The following is an 18,168-nucleotide window of genomic DNA, read 5'->3' on the forward strand; positions in this document are numbered from 1 at the left end:
AATCTTGTGATTAGAGGGTTGGAATTTTCAGATTCCCTCACTCCTAACCCTGCCCTTAGGAGGGAAGAGGGGCTGAAGGCTGAGTTGATCACCAATGGCCAATAATTTAATCAGTCATGCCTACATGATGAAACCTCAATAAAAACCCCAAAGGATAGGGTTCAGAGAGCTTTTCCCTGACTCTGGGGTAAAGATGGAAGATTCCATTTGGTTTCAAATTGTGTCAATAGAGCTAAAAAGGTCATCTGTAGACTAAACTATATGTGAGGTATGTAAGAATTGAGCTATTTACTATTTGTATGGTAGTGAGGGTAAGGTGGGGAATATATTTTCCAAGCACGCTTTATCCAATAAACGTGACCCATTTACCAACCCTCTAATAATATGTCATGAATATTTTCTCATTCAATCCTCACATCAAGTCTATGGGGCTGGCCTTACATGTGGGGAAGCCTGGGCATAGACAAGTGAAGTAACTTGTGAAAAGTCACACCACTAGGAATTATTAGAGCAAAGATTTGAATTGAGACCCATCTGACTGCAAAGTTGGTATCTTTAGCTATTGCCCTATACCAGATTTAACTTGGTTAAATCTTTAAGAAACATGGTATACCAGCCAAATCTTCCTCTCCACTTTTAGTTGTAGCCCTTATTCTCCATGTTACCATCTAAAAGACCTTGCTGGGAGGCTTCTACTGTGAAGAACTTTAGCAAATATTACTTCATGGGAAACTGCATTGAAATGATCTTCTCCAGGTAGATGTGACATGAAACTGGCCATGATTATGTAAGATGCTGGTGGCTTTCTTTTAATTGTGATCTGCACAAAGCCAAGCAGAGACTGAGGTGCTCATCTGGCTAATTCAAGGTCAGTCTCTCTTTCATATACCGGAATAGTTGGATACTTCGACAATGTAAAATAAACGCCTTTGATGTTCCATTTCAGGCTGTGAGCCTTCATCTAACCTGAAAGTCACTCCTTCTGAAGGCCAATAATGCTTTAATAAAAATAAATGGTTTAAGTTAACCTGATGCTTATTATAGCTATGGCCTGCACAGCTATAACTTCCTGTTGAATGGAGTGGAATACTGACCATTAAAGGAGAAATATTTTTCTAAGGGAAATTAAATGTTATTCCACCCATCAAAGGGCTAAAGTATAGTGTCCATTTGATCAGGAAGGAGCGTTAACTTTTAACATGATCACAATTCACTGAGTGACCCTATGGTAGCATCCTACAATTCAAGGAACGTTAATAAAATGGGAGGATAATAAAAATTTAAACCCCATGAACCACTTTCATACCATTACCTTTCAATTTGTTTTTCATATACCTCACAGTATGCATGTGTCTGGATACACATGCAAGCTAGATCTACCTGCACACAGTAACATAATGATTGAAGTCATTACTCAACTAATTCAAGCTTAATATTTCACCCATATCTTTACTGCCTAATAATTACTCCAATTATCTACAGGACCAAAAATACAGGGATGCCATTTCTAATATCATTGTCTGATTAACATCTCTCTCTCTCTCTCTCTCTCTCTCTCTCTCCACACACACACACACACACACACACACATGCGTATATATGAATACATATGAAGAACACATATAGTTTACATTTTTATTGTGTTTAGATAATGATTATACCGTTTTCTAAGAAGAGTTTGCAAACTTTTCTCCATTTTCTTCATTCTACAGCTGTGGTTTCCAACATAGTAGTCACTAGCCATGTGTGGCTATTTAAGTTAATTGTAACAAAATAAAATTTAAAATTCTGTTCCTCAGTTACTAGCCACATTTCATGTGGCCGCCATATGGCAGTGCATATGCGCATATATAGGACATATATATACACACACAAATAATGAAAATGACATATATGATATATATGTTTTATGTATATAACACATACACACATATAAGTTTCTCATATATAACCCTATATGAACCAACTGAAGCATGTTAGTTCTACATCTCATTTTCATTGCCTTGTGTTTGGGATTCCATCCATTTAAATTCCAGAATACTTAATGAAAGTGGCAAAATTGAATTTGTAAGCAGTCATCAAAGAATCTATATGATAGTAATAAAGGATACCATTCATTGAGTGCTGATTGAATGATTAGTGCCAGGCTCAGTAGCTTTAAAAGTAATACATATTAATCCATTTAATCCTCACTGTGACCATAAGAGAAAGGTATATTCCATTTAGTTTAGAAAAACAATGAATAAAGAAATTAAGTTTCCCATTTTGTGTAAGCAGTGGAACTTCATTACTATGTAGCCATAAAAATCATGTTTTTGAAAATTATTTAATGATAGAGGGATATACTCACTATTCAATAAAAGGCAGAACATAAAACATATATGGATATGTTTGTGTCTCCTGCATATCTAGATATACACGTAATGAAAATGCACTCACTATATATAGAGAGAATTAAAAATACCTGAAAGGTAATATACTCACATGTTAACAATTTTGTGGGGTAGTGGATAACTTGTCTTTTTCACGGTTTCTCTATGATTGTTAAATTTATTGAAGTAAGCTTGTATCATTTTGAGACTCAGATAAAAGCAATAAAAATGTTTTCAAAAATTGTCCCAGAAGCTACAGAAAATTTAAGCAGAGAATTTGTGATAAAATTAACAGAAAAAGAACAGTTGTCTCCTAAAACATTCACGAACTTAGACCTCAGTAACTTACAGAAAATTTCTACCAATACTTTAAGAATCAGCTAATTCCAGTGCTATTTAAAATGCTTGAGTGCAGTGTTACCAGTAAGAATTTCTGCAATGATAAAAAGGTCCTATACATGCACTGCCATATGGTGGCCACATGAAATGTGGCTAGTAACTGAGGAACAGAATTTTAAAGTTTATTTCATTACAATTAATTTAAATGTAAATAGCCACACATGGCTAGTGACTACCATGTTGGACACCACAGTTCTAGATTACAGAAAATGGAGAAAAGTTTGTAAATTCTTCTTAGAAGACAGTATAATCATTAAACATAATAAAAATGTAAACTATGAACAGATTTCATATATGAATATAAAGGCAAAAAAATAATATAATAAACACTAGCAAATATAATCTCAAAAACATTAGAGGAATAGTATATAGTAGAAATTCAGGATTGATCATAATGGAAATCCATTAATATCATCCATTTATTTGAATAGATCTAAAGAGAAAACTTAGACTATGGCCATTGGAAAGGCATTTGCTAAAATCAAACATCCATTCTTGATTACAAAATTCTTAGTAAGAACTAAGTTGATACTTCTGACATTATATATTTTATAACATGATAAACTATATATCTCAACCTAGAAGACTACATGGGAAAATAAGAAAATGAAGAAATGACAAAAACAATCCCATTAAATTGAGGAAGTTCCCATTAAATACACAATGAAGAGAAATATGTTCACTGTAACCATGATTACTTTAGATTATTCTGGAGATTCCAATCAATGAAATTAGATAACAGAAAAAACAGGATGTCTAGCATTTGAAAGCGGTAAGTTACCCCTGATTGTGGGCATTATTAATATAGTTCTGCAACACTAATATAAATAATCACAAATACTACAAAGTAGCGGTTAAGGGCATGGACTCTGGAGTCCTGCTGCTAGTTCAATTGCTGGCTCTATTAGTAACCAGCTATGTGACCTTGGGCAAATTACTTAAACTCTCTGTGCTTACTTCCAATGCCGTAAAATGAGGACAATAAACTTATTTATTATGGGGCTACTATCTATTAAGGCGAAAGTAGGTAAATAGAGCAAGAGAGCTCTTAGGACATGCCTGCAGCATATAATAAATGCTATACATTATTATAATTAGGGTTATAACAAGGAGGCTATTAATAATATACAAAATATACAACAATCCAAAGTTTCCAATATGAAAAAATGAATTTAAATTATAATAGTAACATAATGATTAAATACCTAAAACTAAACTGAAGAAAACTGTACAAGATTAATAAATACTGAAAAATGCTACTGGGAATAAAAAGAAGAGTTGAATAAGGGGAAAACATATTATATTTGAATAGGAAGATTCAACATCATAAAGTTACAAATTTCCCCTAAATTATCCTATAAGTTTAGAAACTCATATAATGATTCTAAATTCATACAAAAACAAACATGAAAAGAATAAAAATAGAGCAATAAAGAAAACAGCATGAACAGCCGTGAGACATTATAACTCTAGAGTACTAATACAAGATGGTGCTGCAGTATGAATAGAGACCTAGATTCATGGTACAGTTTAGAGAGCATGGAAATAGAAGCAAGTACATATGGGTATTTAATAGATGTGAAATGGGGATACTGCATATGAGAGGGGGAAAGATTAATTATTCAATAAATGCCAGTTACAAAAATGATAGGCCATCTGAAAAAAATAATGTCGGCTCTCTACTTCATTCTTTACACTGAAATAAGTTCTCTACAGATTAAAGATTTAATGACAAAAAAGAAATTTAAAAAATAGAGGCTGAAAACATGAATGCTTTTCAGTAGTCTTGGTCTATAGAAAATCTTATTATGGAAATACTAAAACCACTATGAGATCACACCTCACACCTGTTAGGATTGCTATCATCCAAAAAACAAGAGCTAACAAGTGTTGGTGAGGGTATGGAGAAAAAGGAATCCTAGTACACTGTTGGTGGGAATGTAGGTGGGCGCAGCCATTAGGGAAAACAGTATGGAGGTTCCTAAAGAAATAAAAAACAGAACTACCATTTAAGATTCACCAATCCAGGCCGGGCGCGGTGGCTCAAGCCTGTAATCCCAGCACTTTGGGAGGCCCAGACGGGCGGATCACGAGGTCAGGAGATTGAGACCATCCTGGCTAATACGGTGAAACCCCGTCTCTACTAAAAAATACAAAAAAAACTAGCCGGGCGAGGTGGCGGGCGCCTGTAGTCCCAGCTACTTGGGAGGCTGAGGCAGGAGAATGGCGTAAACCCGGGAGGCGGAGCTTGCAGTGAGCTGAGATCCGGCCACTGCACTCCAGCCTGGGCGACAGAGCGAGACTCCGTCTCAAAAAAAAAAAAAAAAAAAGATTCACCAATCCCTCTTCTGGGTATATACCCGAGGGAGATAAAATCACCACCTTGGAGAGATATCTGCACTCCCATGTTAATTGTGGCATTACTCACGATAGCCAAGATAGGGAAGCATCCTAAGTGTCCATATGTACAGTGAAGGATGAACGGATAAAGAAAATGTATATACATACACATATACAATGGATTATTAGTGTTTATCCTCAACAAGGGACATCCTGACATTTGCCACAACATGGATGGGCCTGGAGGACATCATGTTAAGTAAAATAAGCCAGACACAGAAAGAAAAATACTGAATGATCTCACCTATATATTCAACCTAATTTTTAAGAAAGGTCAAATGTCCAGAGATAGAGAATGAACCAGTGGTTACTGGGCGGGGGGAGTAGAGAGAAAATGGGGAAATGTAGGTCAAAGGATACAAAGTAGCGGAATGTATGATGAGCAAGTCTAGAGATCTAATGTACAATGACTACAGCTAAAAAATTGTATTAGAAATTTCTATTAAATAAGTAGGTTTTACCTGCTCTTGTCATCAAAAAACTATGTGAGACAACAGATATGTCAATTTGCTTTACTATATTAGCCATTTTACTGTCTGTATGACTCCCCAAACATCATGTGGTAAACTTCAACTATGCACAATAAAATTTATTTTTTTTAAAAAAGATTAATACACCAGGTGTAGTGGCTCACATCTGTAATCCCAGCACTTTGGGAGGCTGAGGTAGGAAGATCACTTGAGGTCAGGAGTTTGAGACTAGCCTGGCCAACATAGTGAAAACCCACCTCTACTGAAAAAACAAAAATTAGCCAGGCATGGTGGCGTACACCTGTAATCCTAACTGCTTGGGAGGCTAAGGCACGAGAATCTCTTGAACCCAGGAGGCGAAGGTTGCAGTGAGCCAAGATCGTGCCACTGGACTCCAGCCTGGGTGACAGAGTGAGTGAGACTCCATCTCAAGAAAAAAAGATAATAAATGTAGCTCTGTAAAAACCAAAAATTTCTGCATGGCAAGAAGCACCACAGATAAAATAAAAGGCAATGACAAGCTGAGGGATGGGGAGGTGAATACTATCCTACAAAAAATGGTTAATTTCCTTGACTAATAAAGAGTTTATACACATTAATAACAAAATGACAACTCAATTGAAAAGAAGTCAAATAATAAAAGTAGACATTTCACCAAAAATATTCACTTTTTCTATTGTACTTGAAAAGATGTTCAATGTTACTTGTAATAAGAAAAATGTGGTACAATTTTTAACCTACCAAATCAGTAACAACAAAAAAAGCTATAACATTCTTTTGGTCAGGATATGGGGAAGCAGTAATTTTCATATACAGTTGGTTAAAGTGTAAATTGATTCAACATTTTTTGGCAGACCATGTGGCAGTATCTATCATAGTCCAAAATGTATATGCCATTGCCCTAGCAACTAAACTTCCAGGATTTTACCTTGTAGATATACTTAGAAATGTACGAAGTGTCATGTGTACGTGTTTCTTAAGAAGAGAAAACATGTCCATTAATAGGTGCTGGTTAAATAGATGTGACACATACAATGGAATGCTATGCAGTCATTAGAAATGAGAAGGAAGCTTGGCTTATGTATAGATGTGAATTAATCTGCAAGATGAAGTGAGAGAGAAGGGGTGCTATCATTTGTTGTTGTTGTTTTTATAAAATATATGGGCATGTGTGTTTATAAGTGCATAGAAAATTCCTGGAAGATACTCCAGGGAGAGGAACTGGGTAGCTGAGAGACACACATGGGAAGGCAATTACTTTTCATTATATGCCATGTGATACTTTTTTGCATTTTGTACCATGGGTATACATGATATGTTTAATTGCTATTTAAAATAGGTTTTAGTTTTTATCTCTTTTTTTTCCTTCGGTTAACAAGGAGGAAATCTTGGCTCTTTCCAAATTATCTTCACACTATTAGCACTTCCTTTTGTTCCCTTCATTATGTGCATAAATAAATGTCAAAAACATAAGCAATGGGAATGTGGGACAAATCACCTCCATTTTACACAAAAATACAGTAAAACATCAAAATAGGTATATTTGGATAATATCTGAAAAATGATACAGCAAATGTTAACAGTGTATATCGTGAGTGGGGGTGTTTTGGTTTTGGCTTGGTATTTTCTGTCATGTTCAAAGTTGTTTATACAATCATATATAACATTTTTGTAACGATTTTTAAAAGTTTTTTTAACTTTTTGCTACTCACCTGGTTCCTATCCCTGGCATTTGCATATCGAAACCTCTGGATGTAATAAAAGACGAGCCATGCGAGGGAAATGATCATCAGGACAATGAAGGAGATGGAGACAAACACAACCGAAGTGCGGCTCACGTATTTCTGCAAGTTCCGGGTTCCGATGGTGATGTACATGGTCACGGTGATGTTTCTTTCCAGCAGGCTTACTATCTCCTTCCCTTTTGGCTCAGGAATCATTATGGCCACGATGTCTTCTACACCTGTGGCGAGAGGGGCAGGAAGCGGCAATAAAGGTTAGGACATAAGATGCGGGGGATCCCAGTGAGATGTGTGGACACAGTCACATGAAACCAAATAAGGACAGTACTTTTGAGAATTCTGTGCTGAGCTAAGAAGATCTAATAGTTAGAAACCAAGTCAAATTTTCTCTTTCTTCAGTTACGTAGCTTTCTTCAGCTGCTGTTTTATATGTGAAAAAAGAACCTAAAATGAATTCATGATGATTTTAGTACCAGTGAAGTCATAATCATGCTATGCCCTTTTCAACTCTCCAAAGCATTGACCCCAGGTCTGGTAAAGAAAGGTGGACCCTTCCCAACCAGCCCAGTTCTATGTTGCACTCCACAGATTCCCTGAGGATGGGAACGGGACTTTGCATTTCATGACAAAAGGGTAAAGTGTCCTGCATTATGCCACCTGAGATGAGAGCTCTCTTTTCCCCACACTATGAATATTCAACTATAGATCTCTCTATAATATTTCTGAGGTAATTTTCACCTATAGTGAGTACCCAAGCAACCAAAAGAGAATATTTCTTAAGGAGCTCTAATATGATTTGCCAACATGAAATTATGGTCCCAGAACTACTTTCTGCTTATTTTACCTAATTCAATGGAAACAGCATGTTTCCACTGAACGGTGTACCAAGCAAAGAGAAGTGTGGTACAATGTTTCCATTGAACCACAAGCCACATACCAAGCAAAGAGAAGGTGGAAGCAGTACAGATGATTCCAGGATTGTTTCACTTCCACTCAGATACTCCCACCATGGCTGCCTCAGTTATTAGACAGCTTCGAGCAAAAGCGCCATTTTTTTCTTGGGCCACTTTTATATATATGGGTCATTGTCCTTACACATCATGACACTGTGTGAAGTGAAGCCTCTTGGGGAGGAGTTCTGGGGTCCCTACAACAGGTTCTTCAGTAATATCATACTGAACTGGGTTCATTTGAATCTCGTATGATATTATCATCATATTAATTTCATTAGGGTATGTTCTCAGGAATCACCCCAATTCAAATCTAGGGAGAAAGATGCAAGATGATTAGGGCACAGAGGTCTCACATCCACATGGAAATATCCCATTACCTGGAGTGACTACAAATTAAAGGGAGGAAATTTGCAACAGGCATGTTGTAGATTAAGGGCAAAATTAAACTCCACTACAGCTGCTTAACACTGGCTGTATTCACATGTTGAGGTCAGTTAGATGGAACTACCAGGTTACATTTGCTCAGGCTGTTGCAAGTTTCTTAGAATGTTACTTAGGGCTTTCCTTTGACCTTGATCTCCGTGCAGGTTTTCAATCTTAAATTCCTTGATGGTGTTTCACTTAGGCTGAACAAATACTTTAAAACTACATATTAAAGTGTCTGTGTATGCTATATCAATTATATATTTAAAAAATTTCTAAAACTTTTGCAAATCCAATTGTAAAATCATAAAGCCACAGCGTGGGTCTGGTTGTTATTTCTGGGAATAACTGAAACTGGTGGCTCGATTTTCAACTCTGAAGAATTTACTGGCAATTTTGACGCACCTTTCCTTTTCATTTTTACTTTGGTTAATGGCTGCATGTGGTCTGAGGCTGTGTGGGGGATTAAGGCTGCTGACTGGTTTTGTCTCTAAAGAAGCATGATCTTTGTATATTGAACTAATCTGGCCTAGTGAGGCTCATCCTGGTGCTGCAGCTATTTAGAGTCACTGAAGTAATGGTAGAATAATAATCTCTCATTTCATTGATTCCCTTATTTATATTATTTTGGCATGTTTACTTAAAGCTCTAGAAGTACTTTTTTTTTTTCTCGGGATGGGATCTTGGGGTTATTTATGAGGCTTTGGATGTTCAGAAATGTGCAAGTTTTACATTCTTTTTTTTTTTTTTTTTTTTTTTGAGACAGAATCTTGCTCTGTCACCCAGGCTGGAGTGCAGAGGCATGATCTTGGCTTACTGCAACCTCTGCCTCCCAGATTGAAGTAATTCTTAGAGGCCTCAGCCTCCCAAGTAGCTGGGACCACAGGCGTACGCCATCATGCCTGGTTAATTTTTGTATTTTCAGTAGAGACAGAGTTTCACCATACTGGCCAGGCTGATCTTGAACTTCTGAGCTCAAGTGATCCGCCTGCCTTGGCTTCCCCAGGTGCTGGGATAACAGGCCTGAGCCACCACGCCCAGACTTACATTTTTTAGTAGTCAGATTTCACTAATATATTCCTTTATGGCTTCCAGTTTCGATACTCTTTAGAAAACTCTTTTCCACCCAAGATTAAAGAAATACTCATCTAAAATACCTTCTCAAAACCTTATTATAGCTTTACTTTTTGCATTTAAGTCTTGAACAATCTGCGATTCAGTAACAATATTTATTGAATTCTTACCATGTGATAAGCAGAAAGAAGGAAGATTAGGATGCAATTTTTTCCTTTAAATTGTCAGATATATTCGGGTCAATTTTGCACTTTTTTGCTCTTGCTGTGAGGTTGACCTATGTTTTGCTGAACCTGTAGCAGGCTGTTTTAGTTGTATAGCTTTAACATATTTACTATCTGGTAGCCTAATTCTTCCTTCACTATTTCCCTCCCTACAATATTCCCATTAATTACTTATACTTAGGAAACTAGAGTCTAACAGAGTTGGCTTCTGGACGTGGACAGCTTGTTTTAAACCCCAGTTCAGCACTTTAAAAATAGGCAACCAAATTTTGAATCTCCAAAAAGCTTTAAACTACTCATCATCCATTTTCAGGGACTTCAGAAAACATTTTCTCTTCCTGTAGGGTAAAGTATAATTAACTATTTTAAAGCATTTATTTTAAACTTCAGTGCTTAGTTACACTGCTTGTGTTGTCCGTGCCACTGTTGTGCCCTCACGACATATAACATCTACTCAGAAAGACAAGCAGTACAAATGGCAGTGAGGAGGGCCTCTTCATCCGAACTTCAACCTTATTCATTTTCAGTATTCATAATACATTTCTAGAGTTCATCTTGGTAAAAACACATGAGATTTTGGGAGATTACTCTGGTGTGCTTTAGTCTATTGTGCATGGTAAAAAGTGATACTAGGGATATGTATTTATCCTAATAGAAACAGTCACTAAGAATTTAGGTATCTAGGGTGTCCAAAAAAAGATACAAAGCAAAGTGGATTTGGATGAATTATCTTATTCTGATCAATGCACAAAATCCAGGGCAAAATGCTCCTCCAGGATCTATATTGTTCAACTGAGGCATGTGCACTGATACGAGTATCAAATTCCCTGATCTTTGCTTCATTTTGGAATCTGCAGCTACAGTGTAAGGGAGAAGCCAGCAGGTTCTCCCAAGTATACTAGGATATGCTTTGCTTCTGTGGGTGTGTGTGAGGCAGGGAAGAAGAAAAATGGGTGGCGCTAGGGGGAGTGGTGCAAGCCCAGCACAGTGATCTCAGAGTTCAATGCTGCCTTAAGTAGCTACTACGCATCTATGACATTCCAAGGCCCAGGGAAAAGAAGTTAACAAATAGCATATTTGGTATGGGAAAACCCACAAAGAGGTCCTGCTACTTGGGCAATTCTATTTATTGTAACACAGAGTGCCTCTTTTTGCAAAATTATATCAGCCTACTATTTTCCTCCCAAAGGCACTTTATACTTGTGAGTGGTGAGAGGTTGCTATTATGTAATTATCGTGTGCTCTGGAAAAGCTCTACAGTCAGGGAGAAAATGTGTGACCAGGACACGTATGACCTGGCTGCCAGACGACAGCAGAGAAGCATCCTGTATTTTTAGTGCCTCCTTTTCCCATGAGAGGGCTCCATTGCCAGGATCTAATTTGGTATATGCAGATCAAAAAGGAATCAAAACAGAAGTTCACAAAGTCAAATAATGTTTAATAACTAGGAAAGCCTTTACTTGTAAATTCAAACCAGGTTGTTTAGACATTGTATTAATAAAATATCTAGAATACCAGTGCAGTGCTAGACATTTCACAAAGCCTGCAATCCCATTCTTCCCAGGGACCCTGGAGATTGACAGCATCTCTCCCTGGGTTCATTTGATCAAAACTTCTTTTTCAACCTCTTGTATTCTTTTCGCTCCATTAATCTTTACTTCAATCTCAGTCTCACTGTTGGCCCTCTAGAACTTAGGTGGGAAAAAAAAAACCCACCTTATATTGTCCCATTTGTAGATATTTTCTATTTGCACACTTAATATCTACTTTTTCAAAACTAGAGTCCTCTCTTGTTGATCATTTATTCTCAAAAGGAATGTGTATGAAATTATTTTAAAAACTGCAAAATACCATATAAATGTAAAGGGTAATTACTACTTTTTGCATCACCAAGTATATTTTTAATAAACACAGATGCAAAAATCCTAAGACAGTACTCATAAACAGAATCCAACAATACAGTAAAAAAAATCTTCATGACCAAATGGGATTTATTCCAGGAATGTGAAGATGACTTAATATTAGAAAATATATTAGTACATTTTAGTACATTAACAAATTAAAGGAATAAGGCATATAATTATATTACATAGCTAGTTGTCCTCCAACATTTGGCCTTTCTTCCTTCTACAGTATGAATGTTTTAGCTAGGCACAGGCTGTACAGTGAAAAGGCTCCCCGGCAGCTGGGTGTGGTATGTGATTGGTATTTGGTCATCGAGGTTTGAGTACAGATGATACTTGCCACTCCAGGAACTTATCTACAAAAGAACTGAGTATGTGCTCTCCAGGTCCCTTCTCTCCCTTCCTTTTGACTTCAGATGGAGAGACATGAGCAGCCAGCTTCATGGAGAATGAACCCATCTGTTGAGGACTGAACACATTCCTGATTCTTTTTATGAGTAATAAAAGGAAATTTCTTTAATGTGATAATAAGGATCATTGAGAAATATTCCATTAAATGGGGGAAAAGCACTAGAAGTTTTTCAGCTAAAATCGTGAATAAGACAGGATGAGCCAACATTGTAAGAAGTTATACTTGGTGCAAAGAGACAAAGAAATTGGACTGCTAAGTTTTGGAAAGAAGAGCACACACTATCATTATTTGGGGTATCACATGACCATGTATAAAAGACAAGATAATTATGTTACTAAAATTAGTCCATTCAGGACTCTTCTCAGAAGTTACAGAGGGGAATCCATATTGACAAATGCAGACTGTACCTCCCTACCATCTCTATTGCCTGATACAAACAAGAAAAGTAAGTGATGAGAATAAATATATACAATTAATGTTGTCAATCATACATCAATAAAGCTAGGAAAATGAAAAAACTGGAAAGAAATAAATTATTCAACAGCAGTAAAATAAGTAAGTAATCTGTGGTTTACTTACTTTCACTAAGAATTGATAATTCACAATGTCTTGACAATGTCACAATGTCTATTTATGAGCGAACTCAGTTATATTTGTAATACATGTACATTTTCAAACTGAGGTATTTCATTTTATCTTTAATTCTGAAACATTTTTCCTCACATTTTATTACAGTATTTCCTCCTAAATTTTTTCTCTCCTGTGATTCCTATTATCCTGTTGGGGTAGCACTTCCTCTTCTTCCTCCATATTTCTTATACCCTTCCCAATTAAAAAAAACTGTAGTTTGAAATAATTATAGACTAATAACAAGTGGTATAAACATGCCAGGCATGGTGGCTCATGCCCGTAATCCCAGCATTTTGGGAGGCCAAGGTGGGCAGATCACCTGCAGTCAGGAGTTCAAGACCAGCCTGACCAACATGGTGAAATTTCGTCTTTACTAAAAATACAAAAATTAGCCAGGGATGGTGGCACGTGCCTGTAATCCCAGCTACTTGGGAGGCTGAGGCAGGAGAACTGCTTGAACCCGGGAGATGGAGGTTGCAGTGAGCCAAGATTGCACCACTGCACTCTAGCCTGGGTGACAAAGTGAGACTCTGTTTCAAAAAAAAAAAAAACCAAAAAACAAAAAACAAAAAGAAGAAAACAGTACACGGAGGTCCTATGAACCAATGTCCCAGCTTCCTCTGATGGTGTCATCTTATATAATTATAGTACATTATCAAAACAGGAAATTGGTACAATATAATTAACTAAATTATGGAATTTATTTGGATTTCACCAGTTTTTGCATGTACAAAATTTTTAAATGTCTTTGTGTTTAATTCTATGAAATTTTATCACATATATAGAGTCAGATAACCACTAACACAATTAAGACACTGACATATTCCACCATCAAGAATAAATTCCCTCACTCTCCGCTTTCCCTTCCCTAAGCCTTCTATATTCTCCATATTAATTTTGTCAGTTCTAGAATGTTACATAAATGGAATCATATAGTATGTGATCCTCTAGATTTGCTTTTTCTCATTCAGCATAATGTCCTTATTATACAAACAAGCATGTATCAGTAATTCATTCCTTTTGATTTCTGAGTGTAATTCCGTGGTAGAGACTGTGGTACAACACAGTTTAATTATTCACCAACTGATGGACATATGGATTATTGTTGGTTTTTGGATATTATTAATAAAGCTGCTATGAACATTAGTATACAAGTTTTTGGATGAATATAAATGTTCATATCTCTGGGATGAATGCAAAGGAGTATAACTGCTAGCTTGTATGGTAGTTGAACATTTGGTGTTCTAAGAAACTGACAAACTGTTTTCCAGAGTGGCTGTACCATTTTACATTCCCACCAGCAATGAATGATTCAGTTTCTTAGCATCCTGGTAGGACTTGGTATTATCACTATTTTATTTTAGCCATCCTGGGAGATGTCAGTGGTATTGCATTGTGTCTTTACAATATCTCTTTATTCATTCTGAGTGACTTATAATTTTTCAAGCTGATCTTCCAGCTCATAAATTTGTCTTTAGTTGTATTCATTTATATTTTATCCCATATTTTGGTGCTCTTTGTTTAAACTACAGGTGACCCTTGATCAACATGGGCTTGAACTGCATGGATCCACTAATACAATAATTTTTTTCAATGAATATAATTGGTCCTTTGATCTACAACCAAATGTGGATAAAAAATGCAGCATTTGAGGCTGGGCATGGGGGCTCACACCTGTAATCTCAGCACTTTGGGAGGCCAAGGCAGGAGGACTGCTTCAGTTCAGGAGTTTGAGACCAGCCTGGACAACATGCTGAAACCCTGCCTCGACAAAAAATACAAAAATTAGCTGGGTGTTGTGGCATGCTCCTGTGGTTCCAGCTACTTGGGAGGCTGAGGTGGCAGGATGACTTGAGCCTGGTAGGTCGAGCCCGCAATGAGCCATGACTGTGCCACTGTGCTCCAGGCTGAGTGACAGAGCAAGACCTTGTCTCAGAAAAACAAAAAGATAAAATACAGTATTTGCAGGATTTGAAACACAGCTATATGAAAGGCAACTTTTTGGGGATTCTGCAGAGCTGACCATGGGACTTGAGTTTGTGCAGATTTTGAGTTTGTGCAGGTATCTGCAGGTGGTCCTGGAACCAATCCCCAGGGAAGATTGACAGAAGACTGTATTGTATTTTTCACACTAAATATTTCCCATTGTGTGTGTATGTGTTTTATAAAACAACTTCTAGTTCCTGCTGCATAGGATCGTCCCTTAATATTTGTGGTTCATTTTTAAACCATTCTTTCTTAGGTGGTATCTACTCATTTTGTACTATCTTTAATAACGGTGGGATTCCTCAGTTCTCTTGATAACTTGCTAATGAGCTCATGTTCCCCTGACAGAACCAGTTTCTCTGCCTGGTCCTATTTTCTGGGGAAAACCGAGGTGGAGGTCTTAGTCGTGTTCCTCCAGAAGATCCAGAAGAGAGTTTAGTATGTTTAGACAGCCCCATGCACCAAGAAACAACCAATGAAGCTTCCCATGAGGGCAGGCTCTCTGCAGTATTACTGGCTTCTCACCCTCCTCTCACATGACCCCATGTACCTTTTGCTGGAGGCACTGCTGAAGTTCCGGTCTTCTATGCCATGAGTTCTCACTCAGATCCTCATTTGATCATCGAATCCAATATAATTTCTTTTTTCAAACCCTTTCTATGTGACTCAAATTTAAGTCTCTGATTAACAAATTCCCTAACAGCCCTGGTCTTAGAATAATCCCTTCAGTTCCTTGATCCTTAACTTTCTTGCTTTGATTGGTTTGGCTTTTCTATGAAGACACTGATTTCTCTGCATTATGGTGAAGGAAAGAATTTTTTAAATTAAATTTATTTTTATTAAGCCACATTCATTCCACATACCTCAGCACCAGAAGACGGTTTGCTGAGTGTGCTCTATCTTGTACCTCCAGATCATTACTTCTATCCCCATCACATCCTCCTTCAAAAGCCACTCATCTTTTGAGATTCTTTCCACTTGGACTTACAACCTTTTCCCCTCTCTCCTTGCCACCATCTTTCCCTCATTTAGCTCCTAGCTCACAATACTCATCTTCCTCAAATCAGAATTTCAGTGTTTGCGAGGATGACCTAGCCAGTACTCAAGCCTGTCCATTGCTTGCTCCTCTCCTCCCTATTGACCACTGCCTCCATTGCTCCCTAGACACATGTTCCCACTGTTGTATCCTGGACCTTGTCACTATTAGAAAGTGCACCACCTCTGGAATGCTGACTTCAAAGATGTCATTTTCCAGTGCCACTTCCTCTTCTTCCAGATCTCTTTGCTCAGTCATGCCCACCCCATTACTTTCCTCTACCTTCTATCCATCAGCCCTCTCCTGGCCTCCCTTCTCTCCTTACCAGCCCACATTCCACGATCCATCATTATAAACTCTTCTTAAAATACCCTTAGCTCCCCTGCACTTCTATTTCTCCATGGAACCTGCCCTACAAAATTTTCTTTTTCTATGCTTCCACCTCTTCATGTGAACATTGCTAAGAGGAAAATCTCACAAGTCACCTTTTTTTCACTTAAAATTTATGATCACTATCCCCAGATGAACACCTGCTATCGCCCTGTTTTCCTGTATTTTGGACTCACTCCTGCTTTGTCCAAATGATGACCTCATACCTTTATGTCCGGAACCTCCCACACCCTCTCCCACCCACATTCTAAATCAGTGATGTTACCACAGAAGTCATTGAGAAAAAATACCCATAAGAGGCAAATATCCTGTCCTATTATTAAATGAGATAATTCACAATGAATTACTCAGCACAGGGCTTTCCATATAGAACCCACTAAATAGATGTTAACTTTTATTACTACCATTACTGTTGCCTTACCACTGCCAAATACACAAATCAGTCTGCATCTGTGCCTCCTTCTCTTGTTACAATTCAGTCCAATTTCCCTCCACCATAATGACCTAATCCAATCAGTAGGATTCCCTCACCTGTCACAGTCACTACTGCTCAGGTAGGGGCAGGGCACGTAAGAATTTTATCTGAGTTATAACGAAGCAAAGGCCTTCTTTTGGTCTTAAACAGGAGCATCTGTGGTTGTGAGAGTCATTTGCAATCCATGAGGGCAAAAGACTAAGAATAGAGCTGGCAGTGAAGGAGGAGAGCCATAAATAACCTGATGACATGACTTGAGCCTTGATCAAGCCATATCTGAAGTCAGTCTACCTTTGGGTTTTGCAGTTATTTTGCTAAAAGTGGTTTGGTTTGAATTTTCTGCCCTTTACGTCCATATTGTATAACCAGGTAGTGACACACACAAAAGTGAATCCAGGTCTTCTGAATTCCCAACCAGAGTCACTGAACCTCTCATTATACTCCCATGCAATTCCTTAGGTGGTCTATAATTTAATTTTACTTCAATCAACTTATTTGAATTCATATTCGAATTCACCATTAGTGTTTGCATACATTTCAGAAAAGAATATCCATATTATGCTAAATTATTGCTATCTGCCTTGCACATACAATTCCAAAGTCATCCTAGACCATGAATAAGCAGTCATTCCATATGGCTCCAAAGTATGTTCTATCAGCTTTTCTACCCTAGGGAGAAGTTAGTACTATCCTGAAATATGTATCTTTCCTGAAACTCATGGTATTACCATACTTGTTGAAGATGGGAAGTGTGTCGTCTGGAAGACAGTCTTAGTCTGAACAATAAAAATAGTTCCCAAGGGATAAAAACTTAAATTCACAGGACGAATTTAGGAGTTTGAAAATTTATCATTCAGGAACAAAATTAATAACCTGTAGAGCTAACCAATTGACTTGATTTCTCCAGAAGACCTCCAAGCTCAAAATATATAAGGCTCATCTAAGTTGCTGAATAAACACTGGTTAATCTGTGCTCCCCCAATACTCTGCTGGCAACTTGAAATATGTCAAATGCTGATGTTCCTGAAGTGCACTGTAATTTCACAACAGATCCTCTCAGTGTAGATTTGTCATTACAGTTACAGCTAACTGTTACGGCATTTAAAAACATATTTAAAGGAGATGCTAACAAGAGCCATCTCATTGATGTCAATTCCTCAGCTATACTTGAGGTGATCAATGACTCATACTTTTTTGAAAGTTCGTAAACGTTCCTATTCTACAACTGTATAGAATTATTTATGAATTTGTGGTATGAATATAGAATAAGAATTATTG

General features: G+C 37.3%; 1 protein-coding gene across 1 annotated transcript in view; it reads right to left on the reverse strand.

Annotated features, from left to right (window-relative positions):
* RNF150 (ring finger protein 150) overlaps positions 1-18,168 on the reverse strand; it is a 281,038-nt gene that overhangs the window by 94,400 nt on the left and 168,470 nt on the right. Inside the window, exon 2 of the mRNA XM_002804206.4 lies at positions 7,354-7,604. Within this exon, the coding sequence (XP_002804252.1) occupies positions 7,354-7,604 (251 nt within the window). The remainder of the gene's footprint in view (positions 1-7,353; positions 7,605-18,168) is intronic.

Source organism: Macaca mulatta, chromosome 5 (genome assembly GCF_049350105.2).
Source record: "Macaca mulatta isolate MMU2019108-1 chromosome 5, T2T-MMU8v2.0, whole genome shotgun sequence".
NCBI lineage: Eukaryota > Metazoa > Chordata > Mammalia > Primates > Cercopithecidae > Macaca > Macaca mulatta.